At 46.5% G+C, this 18,372-nt stretch overlaps 1 protein-coding gene across 3 annotated transcripts in view; it reads left to right on the plus strand.

Annotated features, from left to right (window-relative positions):
• Positions 1 to 18,372, plus strand: part of SFMBT2 (Scm like with four mbt domains 2) — a 149,971-nt gene that overhangs the window by 18,846 nt on the left and 112,753 nt on the right. For all 3 annotated transcript variants that reach the window (XM_072954947.1, XM_072954946.1, XM_031670859.2), the window contains exons 3-4: positions 4,403 to 4,497; positions 7,062 to 7,302. In XM_072954947.1, coding sequence (XP_072811048.1) covers positions 4,403 to 4,497; positions 7,062 to 7,302 — 336 coding nt within the window. The remainder of the gene's footprint in view (positions 1 to 4,402; positions 4,498 to 7,061; positions 7,303 to 18,372) is intronic.

Raw genomic sequence — 18,372 nt, forward strand, 5'->3', positions numbered from 1 at the left:
ACGAGTATGAATCTCTGTACTGTACGCCAAAAACTCACACAACATTGTAAAGTGACTACATTTCAATAAAAATATTTTTCAAAGAAGCCCAAATTTGAATATACTTTTTTTTTTTACATATTAAGCAATATTTGTTTAATTTTCTTCTAGGGTAGAAATTTGTTTAATTTTGAATATGCTTTGTTATAGGTGAAAAATTAAAAAAAATTATTCTAACTTTTTAAGATATTGGCTCTGACCCCCAGTTTTTTTTTTTCTGTATGGCTAATCGATCCATTTGCCTTGAAATTTCCACGTGTACTTGTGTGGGTGAGACTTTCAGATGGTGCCACGATGACAGATTTCCTAGCAAGGCCAGAGATTTAAGGCAGAATCTAAACCTTCGTAGCGATCAGAGGCTGACTCGTAGAAACTCGAATTGAGTTTTGAACACTTAGATGTTAACAGGCTTCAGTTGAGTGTTCAGGTGGTTTGTTTTCTCAGGTACTTCCTTCTAACCTGTTCCTACATAAAATATTTTCTGTTCTGGCGTCAGTTGTGGGGCTGTGGAGGTTTGGGACCTAGATGAAGTGGCATTGAATGTTTAGGTGTTGCAAACATCTGAGTAGAAGAATTAAGGCTGGAAGTGTGGGCCCAGTTTGGCTTTTGTTTTTGTATTAGGAGCATGTTAGCTGGAGTCTCATGGGCTCTTCTAGGTAAAAAGGAAAGAGATCAACGATCTGAGCAGAGAAATGCAGAGCTCTCACTTTTCACGCTGTAAGCTTGTTCTGTCTGACTCAATAGTATTTCCTCTCCTCTCCCTTTTTAAAATCTTTCTCAAGCCGTGACCTCCCCTCACTAGGAGATGGGGCGTCTTATTTCTTCCAGAATGTCTGGCCTTCTAGGCTCTGGGTAGCTGGGACAGCCATGAGGACCTCTGTGTTCAGGTGTCTGTCCCCCCGCCCCCCCGGGTGTCGCCCTGCAGCTGTGACCTCAGATCTGGGGTTGAGGTTGGCCAGTCCTTTCTGAGTTTCATTCCTCCCGCGTGTCTGAGACATTCCCAGTGGAACCGTTCTCTAAACCTTGTGATACTATGAACTGACTGTCAGCAGCTCAGATAACAAAGATTTGATGTCTTCTTCCTTTCTTTCCCCTTAAAAAAATTATCTAGCCCACAAGGAGGTGGCCTGTAAGGTTTCATTCATCCTGAGCCTGCTGATTCTTTGACGGGCTGGTGGTTCCGTGTTGAACATCCTCCCCTGCAAAGTTTGTCTTATTATTTCAGACTGTGAGGTTCTACACCCCAAGATTTGATTGTTTCAAAGAAAGCAGTGGGTCCTGGCTCGGTTCCACTCCCACACTCCCTCTTTCAGTAGCGTGTTCTTTTTCTAGTTATTATGAACTGTTCCGGGTCACACGAGCAGCTTTTCTGTGTTCTAGAATTGGATCGCACTAGCGAACACTTCTGCCTTCTTTCAGTTTGTGAAATTGCCTTTGTAGCTTTCCATTGACTGTTTGCATTACATCCTGGGGAAATGCCTCCACTGGGTCCTAGGCAGAGAGTGGAGGCTGTCAGAATTTCCTTGATAAAATGTTTGTGGGTTTAAGAGGTTTGTGCGTCAGCTGTAAATATTTGCTCTGGGTTTATGAACCCTCCACTTGTAAACATGGTGTGCTTATCTGTTGCTCATTCAAATGTCTTCGAAGAATCAGCTGCTCAGGGCACAGGTGCTGGAGGAAGTGTTTTATGTTACAGATTCTGGCAGGTTCCAAAAGGCCCAATTTTGAGTAACCCTCAATTTTATGTATGAGTTTGTTGTTAGAACAGCGTGCTTCAAGTTAACAGCACTGGGCATAAAGGTTTTAACTTATTTTTTATTTTTAAAACCTTTTTAGGGGGGTAGTTGTTGGGTTTACTTATTTGTTTATTTTTGGAGGAGGTGCTGGGGATTGAACCCTGGACCTCGTGTATGCTAAGCACGCGCTCTACCACTTGAGCTATATCCTCCCCCTTGGTTTTAATTTTTTAAATCCCATTCGAGGTCTGACTTTTCGGTCCTTTTTAAAGTATCTGTGTAGACGGCAGAGAGCAATGGAACTTAAACACTGACCTTACTGCCTCGCACGTGGAGGTCACAGTGTACCTTGTCACGAAAGCTTCTACAGTCTGATTGGGAGAGGACACTGGAAACGTAGTTTGTCATGAATTAAAATTGGGTGCACATAAAATTTGGGGGCATAGTGTAGGTGAGAATTGTATAGAGGACAGAGAACTCGGATGGTTGGTCTCAAAGCTGAAGTTGGGGATTTTAAGCTGTGGTCTTAGCCTCACCACTGAGAGAGGGTCTTTTCCAGTCGTGGGAAGGTTCATCTGGGCCTCCTGATCCACACACTGACTGCAACCGGCAGTTCCCAAAGGCTTGGTCTCGACCTGTTTCTGATTCAGAGGAGCCCGTTCCGTTTTCAGCAGCCGTGATTCTCAGAAAACGTGGGCCTGGGGCCGAGTATATGCCCCTGTCTTCTCCGCAGCCCTCTCCTCCTCTGCAGACAGGCTCCTGAAGCCCTGCCCGTTCTGTTCTCCCTGAGGGTGGCTGCTGCCTCCCGCCCACTCTGCCTCCTGCATCTTCTCACTGCCTGACGAGATGCTAGGTGTCAGCGCTCCCCGGCATAGAGGGACGGATACGTTGGCCTGTAGGCTGCTGTGGATTCTCCAGGCGGAGAAACGGGTGGTGGTGGTGGGGTGGGGGTGCCTGATGCCTGCTCCAGGCAGAGGAGTGACCTGACGAGGCACCTCGGAAAAGTCCCAGCTTCCACATCAGCCAGCCTCCGTGGGACACCTGCCTCTGCGGCTGGCCAGCCATGGGACCCTGGTGACTCCCTTGAGTGTCCATGTGTCAGGATTAAATGAGGTGACATGAAGCAGTTAGCAGAGAGCTGTTACCCCAAGACAGCAGAGTTCTCACAGCATCGCTGTGATGGCGTGTGGTCTCTTGGTGGAGTCAGAAGTGCCTGACAAAGGCTGGAGCAGCGGGGCCCACGGGAGGCTTGGTCTGAGCTGAGCCTGGACAGGAAGGGTGTGAAGAAATTAGCGACTTTCTCTGCGACAAGTTAGCTACCCGGCAGATAGCACACCAGGCTGCCTTGGCAAATAAACGGTGCTGCGTTGGTGCCTCTGGCTAGTGGATCAGGAAACAGACTTGGTAATTGATGCCCGGTGCTGTTTGGGGGAACAGAATTGTGGGCAGAGCATTGGGTACCACCCTGCGGGGGTTTCTAGAATGACTGCCTTCTCTTTGGGTTTGCTGCCCTGACTTTTAGCAGCTGGAAACCTGCCTTGCAACCCTTGGTAGCTGGTGGCTGCAGGACCCAGGGGCTCTCTCCAGGGAGCAGGTTTCTGATGGAAGGACGCGATCCCTGGGTGGCTCAGATGCTGGAAGAGCTACGAGGGAAGGGTTTTCTCTGCAGATGGCTTTTTTTGGTTCTCAGACATTTAATTATAAACCACTTTATTGAAGTCAAGTTGGAGGGGGAAGTTCTTAGCCACTTGGCTTTAGAAGACAGAGTTGAAGGTAACCGCCTCTCAGTTTAGCATCTTCTGATGCTACAAAAATTATCCTCCTCTGTCAGTTGCTGAGACTAGATAGAATATGAAAAGAAAATGGCTTTTACTATGCACAGTTTAATTCATTAGTTATTATATTGAAGTAGAGTTGATTTGCAATATTGTGTTAGTTTCAGGTGTACAGCAGAATGACTCTTGTACATAAAATACACATATTCTTTTTCATATTCTTTTCCATTATGGTTTATTACAGGATATTGAGTATAGTTCCCTGTGCTGTAGAGTAGGACCTTGTTTATCTATTTTATTTATAGTAGTCTGTATCTGTTAATCCCAAACTCCTAATTTATCCCTCCCTCCATCCCCTTTCCCCTTTGGTAACCATAGTTTGTTTTCTATGTCCGTGAATCTGTTTCTGTCTTGTGAATAAGTTCATTTGTGTTATTTTTTTAAAATTCCGCTTATTAATTGACATCATGTATTTATCTTGGTCTAACTAACTTCACTTAGTGTGATCATATCTAGATCCATTCATGCTGCTGCAAATGGCAGTATTTTGTTCTTTTTTATGGCTGAGTAGTATTCCATCGTATATATACCACCCCTCGTTTCTCCAGTCGTCTGTTGATGGACACAGGTGTTTCCATGTCTTTCTTGAGTCATCTGTCTGTAAAATCAGCAAAGGGAAGCTTTGCCAAGAATCCAGCAGTGGCCTTCTACACCATGGAGTTGTTTCCTTCTTGCATGAAGGATTTTCTGGTTTTCATGGAAGGGCAATGCCTTTGCATTCTTTTTTCCCCCCATTCTTCGTGCTAGTATTGACATGCTTCTCCTTTTCTGTTTGTTTTTTTTGCTCAACAGAAGAAGGCTCAAGCCTGGAGGAAGTCGGCTTTAACTGGGGAGAGTATTTGGAAGAGACTGGTGCCAGTGCGGCTCCTCACACATCGTTCAAACATGTAGGTGACGTCCCTGCGCCTTCTGATCTGCGTGGGGGGGTGGGACGGGTGCAGGAGGATGCCAAGCCTCTTGGAAGAAAGGGAATGAAAAGAAAAGAGAACTGTGGCCAAGGTTGCTAGAAATATGGAGGAGATTGGAAGTGAGTTTGATTTCACAGGGAGCTGCAGGTAAGGTGGGCCTTCCTTTCATCCGGGGCTGGGACCCAGGTGGATGCTCAGTGTGAGAAATGACCTGCAGTCTGAACGTTGTCTTACGCCTCAAAAAGCCAGGTTAGAAAGACGTGTTCCCTGCTGTCTGAGGGAGCACAGCCTGACCCAGGTAAGGTTGATGCAAAGAAATAAAAAGCCAGCCAACTAGGCAAGGAAGTGACGTGTGTAATGTCTTCTTAGGAGGTGTCAGGAGCTGTGTATTTTAATGTTGAATTGATAATTTTATTTGAAAGGACACCTCAAAGAGTTGCAGCCATTTGTGGGCATATGAGTCAGATTACAGGAAATAACCATAAATACTCAGAAGACACTTGGGTCAAACCAAAAAAATCATCCTCATCAGTGCTGTTTCTTTAAACAATGCAAATAGTCTGCCAAGCAGAGGGCAAGTTCCAGGAAATTTTAAAAAATCAAGTTTTTATCAGATTTTTGCTGAGACGTGAGATTTTGGTAATATTCCATTAGCAAGAAGAGGCCTACGTTTCCAGGACCTAAGTTCCTAGGTACTACGACTGCTTTGCTGGAAACGACAGTTTAATAATGAGAAACGTCTTCTTCCTCCCCTGGACTTCCCAAGGCGGAGATTGAGCCTGAATTATCATGAGCAAAGTGGGGGCACTTTCTCAACCTGGGCTTCCTTCTGGCTCTTTTGTTGGGTTATGAAGCCCGAACGTTCTCTCTTTTAATGCGACCTTTTATTCTTTTTGGAGATGAAGTGTTCTTTTGAAAAGGAATTTAAGACCTTACTAAATTTGCATGACCTCGTTAAAGGTCGACCGCGCTCCCAGTTCCTGTTTTACACTGACACTCGTAATGTTGCCATTACTGGTTTATTAGGAATGCGGTTGTGGCCATTTAGTGAACCCCCGAGCTGAATATTATAAAGCTCACCGGGCATCAGCGTGGATTCTGCTTTGCCAAAGCCATGGTGACGTTTGCCTTTCACGATGCTGGAACCACCTGGTTAGATTTCTCCAGGCAGTTTAGGGACCAGATACTGACCAACAGTTTCTTCTTCTCTGTACCACAGAGTGACTGATCTCTCTCCGTACGGGGTCATTCCTGTTCTCTTTCATCCAGCTAGCTCTCCTGCCTCCGTTTCAGTCCTAGTACAGTGTCCGATCCTGTGGGTGCAGAACGTCCCCAGGCCTGCCCTCCAGGCTTAAAGGGAGAGCAGCCCTGGACCCCTGGACCCACAGTTTATAATCCCATTGTCCCTAAAGTGGCTGCTGCTCACGGACATCAGATGTGTTAGCTTTAGAATGCTACCACTCACCAGGCTGGAAAGCTTGCTTTTGCAGGGAGGGCTGTCAAATATGAATAGATTACAACCCTTATTTTTAAAAAAAGAAAATCTGAGGCTGCTCTGTTCACACAGTAGCTGTTGGCCACGTGGAGCCATCCAGCACTTGGAAAGGGTCCCGTCCAAATTGAGACTGAAACTGAGCAAGACCCTGCAGGGCTCTCCTGGGGAGAGACCCTCCCGTGTCCCCGGCCCCTTGTCTGTAGAAAAGTGTCAGCCCCCTAAGGCCTTCCCCGAGTTACAGAGAGCAGATTCCATCAGCGAAGTGCGAACAAGCAGAACCGGGAAGGCGGCCACGCCAGACAAAATAATGATAGTTCAGCCATAAAACAAAGTCAAGGACCCTTAGTTTTCCCCAAGGGCAATAGATAATACCCTGAGCTGTATCGCTGAGTTATCTTGTACACACTAAACCCCCACCAGGTGGAGGAAGTTAACTGCAAGCCAGCCCCCAGCCCGTAGACCCCAGACTGGTTGGAACCAGAAGGTTCACCCGGTTACTTTGCCACCAGCCAGTCAGAGGGCTCTGCGCCCTGGACTCACACCTCTAACCTTGCCTTTAAAAATCCTTCCCTGAAGGCCATCCATGAGCTTGGGTCTGTTGAACACCAGCTGCCTGTTCTCCTTGTTTGTCGCCTGCAATAAACACTGCTTTCCTTCCCCACAAGCCAGTGTCAGTAGATGGGCTTTGCTGCACATCTGGCGAGCGGACCCGAGTTCTCTTTGGTAACAAGATGGCTTTGTTGGAAAAGAAAGATCTAAAATGTATCATTACTACTTGTTTATAGTGAAGACATCTTGAAATGATGCTGTTTGGGATCTCCTGGGTTAAATAAAATTCATTATTAATTTTCTCTCTTTTCTTTCTTTTTTTAAAGTGGCCACTGGGCAATTGAACGTCACGCCAGTGGCTCTCATTATATTTCTCTTAGACAGGGCTGGAGGTGGGCAACCAGAAATGTCAAGTGCTGTGTTTCTGGTAGTTCTCTTAATCTCCTGGAGGGCTGTGTCAAGTGTGATACTGGATTTCCTGTGTTTCTGGTTCCTTAAGGTTGAGATCAGCATTCAGAACAACTTCCAGCCGGGGATGAAATTGGAAGTCGCCAACAAGAAGAACCCGGACACGTACTGGGTGGCCACGGTCATCACCACCTGCGGGCAGCTCCTGCTTCTGCGCTACTGTGGCTATGGGGAGGACCGGCGCGCCGACTTCTGGTGTGACGTGGTGATAGCGGATCTCCACCCCGTGGGGTGGTGCACGCAGAACAACAAGACCCTGATGCCCCCGGACGGTGAGCACAGGCTGGCCACCTCTCGGCCCTCCGCCGTGATGCTCGTAGAGAAGAGTCTTGTGGGGGTTTGATAACTGGTTTACCAGGATGGTCCAGCGCGTTCAAGGTTGCTTCTTGAGTGGCGTTATTCGCCTTAGGGCACCCGAGTCAGGGGGTGACGGGTGCATTTTCAGATTTGGAGCTGAACCTGACAGTCAAACCCACCGTGGCCTTGGGGCTTTCGAGCCTCTTCCTCCTGTGGGTTTTGGAGGAAGGAAAGGGAGGCTGAAGCGATGCCTGAGATGGGGGTCCTGTTCTCCCTTTGGTGATGGGTTCTCTTGCTTGTCTGTTGCTTTAGAGACTTGACATTCTGAGCAGTGCTCTAGAGCACCGGAAACAGGCTTCTCTAATGACTTTTAATCTGTCTCCTTGTGGGAGGACTCTCAGGGTGGGAAGCACATAGAAAACCAAACAGATTTTTTTAAATTTATTTTTATTGAAGTGTAGTTGATTTACAAGTTTAGTTTCAGGGGCACAGCAAAGCAATTTGGTTTTATGTTTACATATATATATGCATATATTTTCTGATTTTTTCCCATTATACCTCTATACTATAAGAAATTGACTGTAACAATCCCCAGGTCCATCCATGTTGCTGCAAGTGGCATTATTTTATTCTTTCTTGTGGCTGAGTAGTATTCATTGTGCACGTGTGCACACGTGCCTATGTGTGTGTGTCACATTTTCTATATCCACCCATCTGTTGATGGACATTTGAGTTGTTTCCATGTCTTGGAAAAGGTGATTGTCATTCTGAGTGAAGTAAGAGAGAAAGAGAAAGAAAAATACCGTATGATACTGGCTGAGATGTGGAATCTTAAAAAAAAGGACACAAATGAACTACTTACTATCTATAGCTTAGACGATTGACTTCTTGAATATGTGTGAGCACATTTGACGGTCCTTCATGAATGGGGAAAAAAGAAATTGACTATAGTTCCCTGTCCTCTACAGTAGGACCTTCTTTATCTGTTTTATATACGGTAATTTGTATCTGCTTATGTCAAACTCCTAATTTATCCCCCACTCCCTTTCCCTTTTGATAACCGTAAGTATGTTTTCTATGTCTGTGAGTCTGTTTCTGGTTTGTGAGTAAGTTCATTTGTACCACTTTTTTAGCTGATAGCACTTTTAGAGAATGAGACACGTTCCCATTTGCCAGTTCTGAGGGTGCAGACGTGGGTCAGTCCCAGGGGCAGTGCACACTGGGGGGCGTGGAGGGGGCCCGGGGGGCAGACCCTGCTGCTGACTTGCCACCTTGCCTTTTTGCTGTCCTTGCGTGTCTCATTCGTGACTTGCTCTTAAATCTGACACTTTCTTAAATGTCCTTGAGACGATGGAAGATGGTCTCATTTTATAATAGACCCTCTCATGGGTCGTTTTAGAGAGAAGTTCCAGGGTCCTGAATTGTAACACTTTAGGAGCTAATGGATTCATTTGGCTAAAAAAAAAAAAAAAATCCATGCTGTTGCTTGAGAAAAGCGGGCGTAGTTGATTAATCAATTCTTCTTTCTCGCTTGGATGAAAAACGTGGTGGAAGTCACAGTTTCGGAAACACCATCAAATTTGTATCCTGCTGGCTTTGTGCTATTAGGCAAGACACAGACACACTTAAAATGACAAATTGAAAATGAAAAATGGGGAAACCCCATGAAAAGAGAAGCCATTAATGCAATTGAAAGATGAGAAGCCTGTTCAGACAATCGCAAGTTATGCTAATTTGAGGATCTCTTTATGGCTCGTTTGAAAGAACTTTAAAAAAATTTAGTAGGTGATCGATCTGGCTTGGAAATCTTTAGTGTGGAGAACAAAGTCAGGAAGTAGCAGGTTCCTGGGGCAGAGGGCTTTATTGATTGCTAGAGTGCAGGATAGTTATTGCTTTGTAGCCAGAGGTGGCAGCTGTTCCAGAGGGAGTCGTCGAATCTGTGTTGGAACAAGGATTCCTGTTGGTGTGGCTTTCTGTCTTCAGAGAGCCCGTAGCATTGTAAACCCTGCCACGGTACCTGGTCGATCTTTCCCGTGATTAAACTTAAAAGGCATCGCAGACTATTAACACGCATGAAAGCAGCCCCCCACATCTTGTATGTTTGTTTGGGATACTCTTTGGTGATAGATTTTTCTTACTGATCCAAGAATCAGGGGGTGGTCTAAAGCGGAAACATGGCAGCTGGAGGCAGAAGGTAAGGGTTCTTTTCTTGCCTCCTGGGTGAGTCCCCTCTCAATTTTCTCATCTTTGAAATAAGGAGGTGATAGTATCTAATCTCTAAAGAACTTTCCAGTCTGACCTGCCTTGGTTTGTGATCCTTGGAAAGGAAAGAGCGGCTGCTACTTTTCCTGTTACACGCGTGAGGAATGGAGTTTGTTTTGGAATGAGGATGGATCGAAATCTAGCCCAGGGGTCTGTACGAAGCACAGAAGTCACGTTTCTTTGTCACTCTTGGGGATGGTGTAGTTTCAGTGGATTTGGCTGCAAACTAGATCGGGGAATGATGATGAGTGCCTGGGTTCTTTGTTGACTGCAGTGGATAGAATTTTACTCAGTACGGAATTGTAGACGCTGGTTCCCCAATGGAACCCAGAGGACTGGAAGTCATCAGTCGCTGAGCCTCAGAATACCACTGGCCCGAGCGAGGGCTGGACTCGGGATGACTTTGCTCACTGACGGGAGAAGGCCGTCTGCAGGACTGCCTCTCCTGGTCACAGTGCAGTGCTCAGCATCTTGCCGGTGGCTCTGGGATTCTCCAGGTAGTGTTAGGTCTTGTGAACTCACTGCCCTGGAAGAGAGTCATTTAAAACAATTTTAGGTGATATTTTACCAAGCTCGAAGCATCCTTTGCAGTCCTGTATTTTCCTGCCCGGCCCTTGTAAATGAATTTCATCTTTGAATCAACGCTGGCCGTCATCACTCCGTTCATGTCATGGGGAAGGAAGCAGTGGCAGCCCCACTGTATTTCGTTAAGATGGGACTCTGCTGAGCAGCAGAGAACGGCCTTACTGGAGACATGTTCGGCAGACCTGGGTTTCGTGACCAGTGGGCCGTTCACACAGCGGTGTTCCTACTCCGGGGCTGATCAGCACTGATCTTTCATATTAAAAGTGTTAAGAAGCACAGTGCATGAACGCACCCCTAAGTGCACCGGAGGATCGTAGCGTGTATTAGGGGAGCCACATGTGAACCGCTTGGGCTTGGGAAATGAATACGGCTTGATTTATTCATAAGCGCAGGCACGCTTGCAAAGGGCAGCTGCCAAATAATTATTGTTTATGGTGATAATGTAAGGAAATCATTTAATCCAGTGACAGTTTCACTGTTATTTATTGAGAAGAAGGCACATCACCTCTTCGTGTCTGGGGTTGGGGTCACTCTGGCGTTGCAGCAGGTGGCTACCGGTCCCCAAACAGAATTCTCTGATAAGACTGCAGGTGAATATGTTTGAATATGCTCATCCTAACAACCCCTCTCCCCCTGGCTTATAAATTGAGAAATATTTATGTGCGCTTTCTGCTGTTGCCATAAAAGTATTGGAATTGCTGTTCCTGAGGAATCACACCACTAATTTTTATTTTCTCCGTTATTAAGACTTCCGTCATTTGAATTGCAAACTCTGCAGTCTTGCCAGAATGACTCTATTTGCCATTCAAAGTTGAATCAGAATTACTGGAGTTAGTTAGTAGATAACTTATTTGAATAAAGGCATGTTTATTCATGAAGGGTGAGGACAAAGTGTGAATGTGGCCTTCTGTTGGGGGGGGTAGATCCCGCCCACTTCGGAAGCCTGGTCCTCGACTGTTTTCGGGGGACGGTGGTTGTCACTGTAGTTGGTTGTGAAATGAGATGAGACAGCTAGTGTCCAGGACTCACCAGTCTGGGCCTATGGTTTAACTGGGGACTCTGCGAAGTAGAATCTGTTTATGTTCCAGGAGACTCTCAGTGTTTAAAATTCATATTTTATTATTTACTTAATTAATTTATTTGTATTTTTTTATTTACTTACTTACCTATTTTTTCCCCTGTGTTTTATTATTTAAATGACATTTTAGTAATGCGGACGGGACGTGAACAAAGACGTTGTATCATGGATAGTCTTACATTGTAACTGGAATCCCATTTGTATTTGAATGAGAAAATGAAGTGTATGTACTAAAAACTCCAAGAGCAAAGGGAACCCTAAGGGGCTGCTTGGAGTGGAGGGAAATACGTAGCCTCACTCAGTATTAGATTGTTAAAGGTAGAGAGAAAAAACCCACATGTTACAAAGAAGGGTAGGAATGTGTTTGACGACAGTAAATAAACTAAAAGTCATAGTTAAGGCATTGGGATAAGTGAGTTCACATCCTGTTGTCAGAAAAGCCATTCTGGTCCTCGTAAGTGAAAGAAGGCATATTTAGGTGGGAAATAAATCAGCCTTTCCTCTGTAGGCACTTAATACCCCTGTTAAAACAACACCCATGGTTCGGAGTCCTGTCTGGTCACGTGGAGTGCCTGTGGGGGATTGACCATGGCGTGGACCGGCGTGGACCTGGCTTGCAAGTGTGTGCACTTGTGCGTGAGCATGTGTGTGCTTATAAGCCTGTGTGAGCGAGTGTGCATGTTTGTATGTGTGTGTGAGCGTGTGCATGAGTTTTGATCTGAACAGCATTTCCAAATGGTTTTGGTGTCTACAGACCACATCACTGAACAATTTGGATGATTTATGGCATCTCGCGGGAACCTGGCAGATGTAGGCATGCCCCCCCCACCCCCCAGCTCTCCCGGCGGCCCTCTGCTCTCCAGGCCTTCAGCTCCCTGCTTGGTCGCTCTTATCTGCTCAGGTCCTGCCGGCTCGGGTCCTGTGACCCCCCCGAGTGTCAGCCACTGAGCCTGTGACCTCAAGTTTCCGAGGCTCCCTCTGACAACACACCAAGTTGGACCCAGTGATCGCTAAGATCCCCTTCAGCTCAAAAATGTTCTGAATCTAAGAGCCCAAGGAACAACGGATGAGGATTTATGAAAAGGCTTGAAATAAATACGTTTTATGAATGGAAGCCTAAGGAACTGTAGGGGTTTTGGCCAGTGGAAGGAAAAACAAGACCAAGATGAAAAGAAATGAAGGGAGGCTGAATGGTCCTCGTATAAATCAGCAGCCTTTGTCTGTATAGGTAGCGGTGAGCTCTGTAAATTTCTGTTTGGTGTTTATATTTATCTTTTGAAACTCACTGTACCCCACCTAACCCCTTTATCGTTTTGTTCCCCAGTGAACAAATGAATCATGAATTTCAGTGTTTGAGTCATGACTCTAGTTAAAAACAGTTTCTCTCATTCACAAAATATTTTTGTCACGTACCAAGCAACTTAATTTAACCCTATGCTATGAACACCCTTGCAGACTGGCTGGGGTGACTCTTACGTTACATTTGAAAAAAATGTGACTTGGGATGGGTGAATAATTTGGCGCCAGGACAAGCATCTCGGAGCACATTTTAAGCCAAGGACGATTTTCACCCCCAGTTCTGAAATCAATAGCAGGAAGGCTGGTAGACATCTGTTTATGGATTAAGTTGTGTCAGTGAGACTTTCGAGTGCTCAGGCTTGGAACATTGGAAACGTACTATTAAGAGAAGTGGTAGAATGCACTTCTGGTGATTTTAAAGGAGGCGGTAGGAAACTCCTTGTCCAGGATGGTTTCCGTTTTGTCATCTTTGGAGGCACATAAGTGGAAGAGATTGGGTCTGGCGCTCCCTTGCCAAGTGGTGGTTGTGAGGTGATGGAAAGTGATGTAAATGGGATCCGACACTGTTTGGGCTCTTCTGTGCTCCGGGAAAGCTGCAAGCACAGAGCAGCGCTGTAGGATTTTCCTTTCTGGTATTTGTCAGAAATGCATTTATTTTCTTTCACTTCTTAATCCTGCAGCGTATGCACTTTAAATCACGCCAGTGCTTAGTTCTGCATGGAAAGGAGGCTGAGTGAGTTCTGTGGGTTTCCCTGCTCTGTGGTCTGATGCTTTTCCTTGCTGTTAATCCTTCATCTCCTTAACTGTCAGAGCCCCGGCCTCATCTGTCTGCTCTGGGCTGTGGGCCCCCCATCCTGCCCTGGGCTACTCTCGACTGGACTCAGGTCCTCATGGCCTCATGCAGGGGGGCTTGGCTTCCCTCTGGCCCCTGTTCCTGCTCTGAGCGGACTCTAGTACCCCAGTGACCCTAACACAGCCTGCAGGAGAGACCTCCAGTCACCTGTGAACAGACACAGCTTGTCTTCTGGGACCTCTGCTCTCCCAGTTCCGACCTGACTCGTGGACCTCCCTGTGTTCCTGCCTGAGCCAGGAGCCCTCAGTGCCGTCCGTCAGATCTGCCTCATGCCTTTACCTCCCTCTCGCCTGCTGGACGGGTGTTTCCACTTCTCTCTTTGCTCTGGATTCCTGAACAAGCCTCTTGACCTTACACTGCTTCTTATTAAGTCTCCCATGGCTCCATGTCCCTGGGCCCCTGCCAACCTTCCAGGGCCATGTCCCCCTTCCTAGTCCCCGTCCCAGATCCAGGGCTGTGCTTCCATCCCAGACCATGCTCCCAATCTAGACGCATTCCCCCAGTCCAGGCCTGTGCCCCCACTGCAGGTCCCTTCCCCCGTTCCAAGGCCATCTGCCCATTCCAGGTCCGTGCCCCCATTCCAGGCTCATTCTGCCATTCCAAGTCCATGCCCCTTTGCATGTCCATGCCTCCATTCCAGGGTCATGCCTCCATTCCAGGGTCACGCCTCCAGTTTGAGTCCTTCTGTTTGGCAGGTCCCTGGGAGAGTTCACCTTGTCTGACTTCAGCTCTAAAGGAATGACTGATTTGTGCATAGATTGTGTCCTGAGCCCAGAATCTTGTTAAAGCTTGGTGGATACAAATTTTATTTGAAGTCCTGGGGATTCAGGCAGTGAGATTCAAAAGTAGAATTTGGTACTGTATTGATCAGGGATCTCAGAACCAATAGGATAATAGGATGCGCATATATATGTGTGTGTGTGTGTGTGTGTGTGTGTGTGTATACATATATATAAAATACACAGACCTATTTTAACAAATTTGGCCCACACAATTGCAGAGGCTTGGCAAGTCCACCATATCATGGGGGGAGGCCTGTGGCTGGAGACCCAGGGAAGAGTTGCAGTTGTAGTTCAGTGACCATCATCTGCTAGAGAATCAGGAAGAGCCGATGTTGCAGATGAAGTCCAAAGGCCATCTGCTGGAGAATTCCCTCTTTCTCGGAGGAGGTCAACTCCTTTGTTCTTTTCAGTCCTTCACCGGATTGGATGAGGCCCACCCTTGTTCTTTTCAGTCCTTCAACTGATTGGATGAGGCCCACCCATGTTAGGGAGAGCAGTCTGCTTGCCAGAGTCCACTTATTTAAGTGTAAATCTCATCCCCAAATACCTTTAAGGAAGTACAATGTTAGGAAATCCAAAATATTGTTTTATTAAATATCTGTGTACTGTGGCCCAGCCAAGTTGACTCATAAAATTAACCATCAGCAGTCTGGCCTTCTCTCCTCTGCTGTCTTAACACCTTATCAGAGAAGGAATGGTCTGCATGCATTTGTGATCACTGGAGTAGTTTTCCCCTGAACAGACGAGATTCCACTGACATCTCTGTGTCAGTGCTCTTAGCAGAATGCTCTGGAAGGAACCTGAGAGAGCGTGGAGTAAATATAAGGTGTTGGCACCTTTGAGTCTGAAAGCAGAAGTGCCTGGGTGAAGGGCCAGAGAGTCTCCTGAAAAACCAATGTGAATGGATAGACATTGAAGTTCACTGGCTTGATGCCTGCTTCTCAGCGGGGCCATCCACCTTTGTCCGTGAGGTTGGCAGGACCTCCCCAAGGCAGTGTCTATGCCACAGTCCTCGTTGCTGAGCCAACCTGCCCACTGGGATCCCCTACAAGTGACTTAGCTATTGCAGATGTATGTCCAGAAACATACAGGGTCTTAAGAGGTAGTAGCTAGCGTGCCTTCCTCCTGTCTTCACCTTGGAGGTCATGCCTCTTAATTAGATGCCGGATGTATAAGTCAGGCTCTCTTGGACCAGCCATCTTTGATGTTAGCACTGCACTGAGGCCAGGACAAGAGGGGCCTCTGGCCAGGGCTCTGTATTTTAGAGACCCCTGAGAATCACTGGCAGCAACAACTACATTTGTTGCAGAGTGGAGAGCTGAGAATTTGCATTTCCCTTCCCTTGGTAGACCCAGAAAGAATATTAGATTTAAAGTAAGTTTGAGTTTACCAGTTGTGGTGAACGTGGCTCTGTGTCACTGCACAGCTGTAGAGTTCCCACGTTTTGCATTTTCAGACGTCCTGTCACATGAGCACTAATTGTTAGTGGATGGAAGAGGAACATTTTAGCTCTGGTCCTGGAGTGAGCCCTGGAGAAGTGTGTTCATCGCCTTGGGCTAAACTTCCACATCCCATAGTGGATGAATTGGGTGCTCATATTGGCAATACTATTTTTAATTGCTTTCCTTCAGAGAAAATTTTGGGAGCGGAGAGCATGGAGCTGACCTGTAGTGTTCAGACGGTAGCGCTGCAGAAAAGATGAACTTACTCCATCACTAGTTTTGAAGCTGGCCCTTGTGCATACGGAGATGCTCCCAGTCACTTGTGCGAGTCTCCTGTTTCTACTTGAACGGTTGTTAAAGAACCCTTGCAGATCTGTTCCAGTGATGTTGTTCAGAGTATTGTCATTTTTAGTTTTTACCTGACTGTTGGGTGTGGGGCTGTGAGGAGCCCACTTTGCTGGTACCTGTAACCTCTGTGCCCGTCTCTGAAAGTGTCAACTGCAGGACCCAACGCGGTCATCCGTGTTCGGGAGCCAGGACCTTGGACAGTACCTCATCGCGTGACCTGCCTTTCTGGGTCAGCGTTCAGCACCTGCACGTTGAAGCCCAGCTCCAGGGGGTGGGGGAGACACACCCAAACTCTGTACAAATGGGAGGAACCTGCAAACACATCCGCCTGGCAAGGGTGTCAAGGATGCGTGAAGGCTTATTCCTGGCTGCCAACAGCCACCGAGTGTATTACGTTAGTAGGAGGTGAAGATTTATTCGTTGCTCTTTCTGAACAGCAGAGCTGTCCTGCTGATGGGCAGCTGGGATCCCATGGCTTGCAGTTCCTGAACCGACTTCCACTTTCTAGAAGATCTGTTCTCTGAAGACTTTAAAGGACTCAGTCTAAGGTGTAGAGCCTGAGAGGTGAGGGGTAGCGATTAGCGATCATGAGCTTAACAACTTGAAATTCAAGCAGCTTTCAGAGCTCTAGAGAGAGTCCTGTCTTTCCTGTCTATCAAAAGATACATTTTTGGTTGGAAGAAATTTTACTCCAAACCGAATTTGTGGTTGCCTTAAACTAGGAGAAAATAAATGTCTTATTAAAATGCTCAGAATTTTTCTGAAGTGAAGAACATCTCCATTTTTAGTTTATCCTAAAGAGAGTTAATAAAGGACCACACTCTTTTGCATAGAATTGATTTGAGTGTGAAGCAAAAAGTCAGTTCCATCTTTACAGAAAATTTAAGCTTATGTCAGTACCCCTAAACTTGAACAGTACTTACCAAACAATACCATGAGTCGCCTTTGCAAGATAACCAGCGAAGAACGGGGGTGAGAGTGTGTTGGATCAGGAATGGAGCAGAAAATAAGATGTTAACATCTTAAAAATACGTAATTCAGTGAAGTTCATGCACATCTCGATCAAAAATAATTACGAAATAATTGCAGAGTAATTCTTACAGGGTAGATATCATCTCTCTGAGATGAATTAACTTTCCCCATGGGGTAGATTTCCTCACTGGTTAGCCCTGGGCAGGATAAGCCAGGTTTTGAAAATGTTAATTAATTATTACTATGTTTATTCTTACTAGTCATTGTCATTGCTGGACCGTGGGAGACAGGGGGAGAAATTGGGTCGGTTTAGGACTGTGTGTGTGTGGTTGTGTAGGACTTGGGTTGGCCTGAGTGTGGAAACACGAAAGTATTAAAGGTATTCGTGGAAAATCTCAGAGCCCAGAATGGTGAAATGGGTTTTGCTGTGATCTTCAGCCTGGGAGGTGAGGAACAGCTGTGTCTCGAGGTCCAGGCTGGCAAGGATTTGTATTCTAGAAAGTGTTTACATATCACTGGGTCTGGTAACAGCGGTTTTGAGCAGATACCCATCTAATTAGTGGGTCCCTTGAGTAACGTGTCATTTTGCATGTTTACAAGCTTCCCTGCAAACGACCATTTTAATGAGAAAAAGAGGCACTTTATCTCTGCATCAGTGTATGTACAAAGTCAGTGGGCACCGTAAGACATGGTTCATGTTATCAGTAAAAAGAAATGGACTGTTGTATCATTTCTGTGGGGTTCAGTCTGATCAGATGCAGAAAGTTCTCTGGAAATTAAGTGAAGCTGAATCCCACAGGCAGCCCGGGAGCATTTGATCTTCACTTTCCGTTGATGGAAAATGGTGAGGAAAGAGGACAGTCCTGTTTAGGCGAAGCTGCATCAGCGTTCCTGCAGTTGATGAAGGGCTGAGGAAGTCCTCTTCTGCCCTTGGAGGACCGATGCTTCAGCTGCAAGTTGGTATCGGTTACGGGTCATGCGTCTCATTGGCAGCTGGATTTTAGGGTCTGTGTCTGACGGGAAACCCTGGGAAGAGGCTGATCTAGCCCCAGCTACGGGTTTGAATGGGGCTGCTGGGTTCTCCTCCAATTCCGTTTTGAAACTGAGGCAGCTCAGAGCGGACCTGAGGGTCACGTCCTCGCTGTGGTTTTGGTTTTGTTGTTGTGAAGAGTCGGGGGCTGAGGCCCCTACGGGTTCCCAGTGAGTTTCCGTCCTGGTGACCCTTGCCAGGCGGATGTGATGGGGGTTGCGGGGCCAGCCGTGAAATACACTGAATTTATTTCTCATTATTTATCATTGTGTGGATCCCATGGTCATCCACTGAAGGAATTACTGCCTGATGTCAACCACACGCTCTCAGGGTCTGTGGATAAAATGGCAGAATAACACACGGGAGGTTTCCGGTGTCCCCTTTGTCGGGACCA

The sequence above is a fragment of the Vicugna pacos genome, chromosome 35 (assembly GCF_048564905.1).
Source record: "Vicugna pacos chromosome 35, VicPac4, whole genome shotgun sequence".
Taxonomy (NCBI): domain Eukaryota; kingdom Metazoa; phylum Chordata; class Mammalia; order Artiodactyla; family Camelidae; genus Vicugna; species Vicugna pacos.